This window comes from Herpailurus yagouaroundi, unplaced genomic scaffold (assembly GCF_014898765.1).
Source record: "Herpailurus yagouaroundi ecotype Mexico unplaced genomic scaffold, PumYag 185, whole genome shotgun sequence".
NCBI lineage: Eukaryota > Metazoa > Chordata > Mammalia > Carnivora > Felidae > Herpailurus > Herpailurus yagouaroundi.
The window spans coordinates 27,819,964-27,825,316 of record NW_024412416.1 but is presented as its reverse complement, the minus strand read 5'-3'; the positions used below and the strand labels follow the sequence as shown (position 1 = coordinate 27,825,316).

General features: G+C 37.8%; 1 protein-coding gene across 1 annotated transcript in view; it reads left to right on the top strand.

Annotated features, from left to right (window-relative positions):
• OCA2 (OCA2 melanosomal transmembrane protein) overlaps window positions 1–5,353 on the top strand; it is a 527,910-nt gene that overhangs the window by 187,682 nt on the left and 334,875 nt on the right. The window contains exon 14 of the mRNA XM_040493912.1: window positions 1,010–1,148. Coding sequence (XP_040349846.1) covers window positions 1,010–1,148 — 139 coding nt within the window. The remainder of the gene's footprint in view (window positions 1–1,009; window positions 1,149–5,353) is intronic.

Genomic DNA, 5,353 nt, shown 5'->3' with positions numbered 1-5,353 from the left:
TTCTTTCTTTCTTTCTTTCTTTCTTTCTTTCTTTCTTTCTTTCTTTCTTTCTTTCTTTCTCCTTCCTTCCTTCCTTCCTTCCTTCCTTCCTTCCTTCCTCTCTTTCTCTCTTTCTTTCTCTCTCTCTAATTTTTTTGAGAGAGCGAGCATGTGTGAGAGAGCACACAAGTGAGGGAGGGGCAGAGGGGGAGAGAGGGACAGAATCTCAAGTGGGCTCCACACTCAGTGGAGCAGGGCTCCATCTCGTGACTGTGAGAGATCATGACCTGAGCCAAAATCAAGAGTCAGAGGCTTAACTGACTGAGCCACCCAGGAATCCCAACATTTTTCAACTTTGGGTTTGTTGTATCCACATTGGGAGCCTGTAGACTTCTGCTGCCCAGGCCCACTCCCAGGGATTAGTCTGTCATGGGCCGGGCAGCAGGACTTTTAAAGGTTCCCAGACAAATCTTATGTACAGTCAAGATAGGGAACCACAGCTGTAGAGTGTGTGCTCCTTCTCTAAGGAAGAAGTCTATGGATAGTATTTAGAAGGGAGGGGCAAGAAGATAGCATCTGAGAAAGGGAAGGTGGGTAATGAATTACATTGGTAGGCTTGGTATGAGCTACTGAGTTGTGGTGCTGTCTGCTCTGCCCCACCCCTGACTCAGAAGGGTCTGGTGGCCAGCAGACTAGTGTCAGGGCCTGCACACAAGGGACTGTGCTCCCTCCAGATCTGTGGGGGGTTGATGAGGGTACATTTTCACACTGATGTGAAACCAACCACAGGTGGGTGGTTGGTTGAATTTCAAAGAAATGCAATTCTGAGGGTCAACTGTAGCTTTGTAAACATTGTCTTTGTTCATCCTCCAGCATTGCACTTCTTATAGGTGTGTGTGTGTGTGTGTGTGTGTGTGTGTGTGTGTGTGTGTGTGTGGTGTGCCTCCCTTATACAAACAAGTGCATTAAAAATATTTAGACTGTACAATTGAAGAGCATGGCTACTTTTATTTTCCTCCATTTGTGACAGATTGTGTGAGGTGCTCAACCTTGATCCAAGACAAGTCCTGATTGCAGAAGTGATCTTCACAAATATTGGAGGAGCTGCCACTGCCATTGGGGACCCACCAAACGTCATTATTGTTTCCAACCAGGAGTTGAGGAAGATGGTATGTACAGTGTAATAGGGTTGCTTTCAATAAATATAGGTCCCAACTTACCTGCCCATTTGGCATTCTACCCAATGTGGAAGACTTTATTAGAAATTAAGCTCTTCTATGTCACTTCTTCATATTAAGTGTTATTGGTTATCTTGAGAGGGGAGATTAGGTGACCAATCCTCCAGTGTAGAGTGAAGTGGTTTGAATTGATTCATTTCCATTCTGATAAATTATTAAGAAAAGGATGGATAACATGATGTACTTAGGTGTAGGAGATGATGTTTGCATTATATTAATGGGAACTGAGGTTTCTTCCAACTAATGTTAAAAATAAAATAATCTGTCCCTCACATTTTCAATTGTGGTGGATGAACTCACTGATGAAGAACTTAAATATTTTTTAAAGGGTCATAAAATGAAGGTCTTTAGAAATTTTTGGAAAGCTCTTATAAATATTAACATATAATTTCTTTGTATGCTAAAGTAAAAAAGTATTAGAGAGTGAAAACAGTATTTTATACATCTTAAAGAGTTTGAAATTATATAGGTTTCATTTATCATTCTTTGGTCATTAGAATTTTCTCAGTAGCTCTTCTGTGAAGTGTCAGCAAAAATGTTTCCAAATTGGTATCATTTATTTTAGATGATATGTTTATGTGTGTCTATGAAGTGTGCCAGTATATTTGTGTATGTTTGTGCTGTCTTCTATAAAAATATTTAAGCCTTTGAGCATGGTTCTAAGGTATTGAGATCCAGGGTATGACTTAGGTGCTTTGTCTAAACTTTAATGCTCCCTAGTTACCCTGGGAAACCAACTGGCAACACTTCACCAGGCTTCCTGTGTGAACTGAGCAGTATGCCCAGTATCATGTTATCCCAGAACACATCAGAAGGTGGCAGAGCCTTGTGATCTGTTCTAGGGGCACCTATCACCCAAGATAGGCATCATACACCTTGAAGAGAAGTATTTTTAATTTTTTAAAAACATTTATTCATTTTTGAGAGAGACAGAGCATGAGTGGGGGAAGGGCAAAGAGAGAGGGAGACACAGAATCTGAAGCAGGCTCCAGGCTCTGAGCTGTCAGCATACACCCTGATGCAAGGCCTTGAACTCGTGGACCATGAGATCATGCCCTGAGCTGAAACTGATCACTCAACCACCCAGGTGCCCCTGAACAGAACTATTTTTAGAGAAAGATACTGTTTTATTTTTATTTTGCAGTAATACATTTATTGTAGAAAATGTATATCATACACACAAGTTTTAAAAATTGTCATAATCTCACCATTCAGAGATAAATCCTCTTAATGATTTGGTGCATCTAGTTTCCCAGAATGTTTGTATGTAGATACACATGGATGAAAAAAGATACACAGCTTCTGCTCTGCCAAGATAGAGTAACAGGGATTTACCCTGAAGCTTGAGATATCCAAAAAGAAAATTAATGAAAATTCAAAAAACAAAACCCAAAGCAAAGCAAAACCAGATAATGGTAATAAGATACAGGGCATCAGACAAAAAAATTACAGTGTTTTTTGAGAATTGGGAAGCAAATGAGGTGAACCCTATCATTGCCCCAGTTCACTGCCTTGAGAGAGTTTCCAGGATGCAGTACAGAGAGGGAAAAACCCATGTGGAGCTCATCAGACTGCCTGAGTTCAGGAGACAGAACTGAGAGTCTGGAGAGGCCAAGGTTAAGATGTCTTTTTTGGTGAATTCTCCAAATACTTAAGGAAGAGATAATGCTATAATACCAATTCTACATAAAGCTTCACAGTAAATTAAAGAGGAGAGAATACTTTCCAACTCATTCTACGAGACCCTGACACCTAAAGTGGACAAAACCAATATAAGAAAAGTATTAACAAATGTTTTATGAACATAGATTTTTGATTTTTAATTTTTAAACGTAATTTTAAAAAAATTATCATATCCAATTTAATAATATGTAACATGGATAATATATCATAACCAAGTGGAATTTATCCTAGGACTGGAAGATTGGTATGATATTTGAAAAACCAATCAGTGTAATTTACTAACAAACTAAATGATAAAGTTCATATAAAAATTAAAATAATAACAAACTAAGTAATAAAGTTCATCTATTGAGATGCAGAAAAATATTTGGCAAAATCCAATATCCATTACTGCTTAAAAATCTCTCAATAAACTAGAAAATAAGAGAGCTTCATAAGTCCAATAAAGAGCATTTCTGAAAACACTACAGATAGCATAATACTTAGATGTGAATGCCTCTTCCTTAGATCAGAAACACGACAAAGATGTCCATTCTCACCACTTCAATGTAAAATTTTAGTGGGGGCTCTAGCTGATACAATAAGATAAGAAAAGAAATACAAACCATCCATATCAGAAAGGAAGAATTGAAAGTCTTTACTTACAGATGACACGACTGTCCATGTAGACAGTCTGAAAGAATCTGTAAAAAAGCTTCTAGAAATAATAAATTTGACAAGTGTGCAATAAAAGAACAATATAGAAAAATTAGTGGTTTTCTATATTCTATCAGTATACAATTGGAAATTAGCATTGATATATAAAATACTTTAGGGTAAATCTGACCAAACATATGCAACACCTTTATACTGAAAACTATAAAATATTATAGAGTAATTAAAGATCTAATTAAATGGAAAGAGATACTTTGTTGATGGATCAGAAGACCCAATATTGTTAACATATCAATTCTTCCCAGATTGATCTACAGATTTATACAATCCCTATCAAAACCATAGCAGGTTTGTTGTTTTTTGGTAGAAATTGACAGATTGATTCTAAAATTTATTTGGAAACTCAAGTGTCCAGAATGTCCAAAAATAACTCTTAATGGGAAGAACAAATTGGGAGGTCTAGTGCTACCTAATTCCAAGATTTATTATAAAGCTACAATAGTCAAGACAGTGTGGTATTAGCATCACTAAAAGTAAATAGGTAAATGGGACAAAGTAGAGTCTGGATATAGACCTCCACATAGATGAACAAATGATTTTTAACAAACAAAGGTGGAAAGCCAGTTCAGTGGGGAAAGAATTGTTTTGTTTTTTTTTCACAAATGGTTCTGGAACAAATTGGACATTCATATGCAGGAAAAATGAACATCAATCCACACTTCCAAGTTTACCTAAAAACTAACTCATAAGTGGATCACAGACATAAATGTAAAAGCTAAAGCCTTAAAAGTTCAAATAGAAAATAGGTATAGAGGGGCGCCTGGGTGGCGCAGTCGGTTAAGCGTCCGACTTCAGCCAGGTCACGATCTCGCGGTCCGGGAGTTGAGCCCCGCGTCAGGCTCTGGGTTGATGGCTCAGAGCCTGGAGCCTGTTTCCGATTCTGTGTCTCCCTCTCTCTCTGCCCCTCCCCCGTTCATGCTCTGTTTCTCTCTGTCGCAAAAATAAATAAACGTTGAAAAAAAAATTAAAAAAAAAAAAGAAAATAGGTATAGAAATAGTTCAAGTAAGAGCATGGCTATTCCATTTCATTAGATTGTTTTTAGAACTTGGCTTTCAGTTTCTTTTATTTGTCTCTCCTTTTTTCTTCTTCTTATGACAACATATTAATGAATTAATGCAACAGCTTAGCTGTCCCTGGTGAGCATCACATTAGTATTAATGTAAAATCCTGAGCATGATGTCTTTCTTGGCACAAAATGAGTTAATTCTGCATCATTTTAATCCTTCCTTTAGAGTCCTAAATCTGAATGCTCTGAACTAAACAGTAGAATGTGACCCTAGATGGGCTCTGAGTCCTGGGCCTCTACCAAGTCATATAGAAGGCTGAAGGGACAGTCTGTTATACTAGTTCCACATTCCTCCATGACATGCTGGCATGCTGTTATAAATATCCAGAGTTTTTTTTTTTTTTTTTTTTTTTTGCCTATTGCTTTATTTTTTTTTTATTTATATATGAAATTTATTGTCAAATTGGTTTCCATACAACACCCAGTGCTCATCCCAAAAGGTGCCCTCCTCAATACCCATCACCCACCCTCTCCTCCCTCCCACCCCCCATCAACCCTCAGTTTGCTCTCAGTTCTCAACAGTCTCTTATGCTTTGGCTCTCTCCCACTCTAACCTCTTTTTTTTTTTTTTTCCTTCCCCTCCCCCATGGGTTCCTGTCAAGTTTCTCAGGATCCACATAAGAGTATCGATGCAGAAAAGGCCTTTGACAAAATCCAGCACCCTTTCTTAAT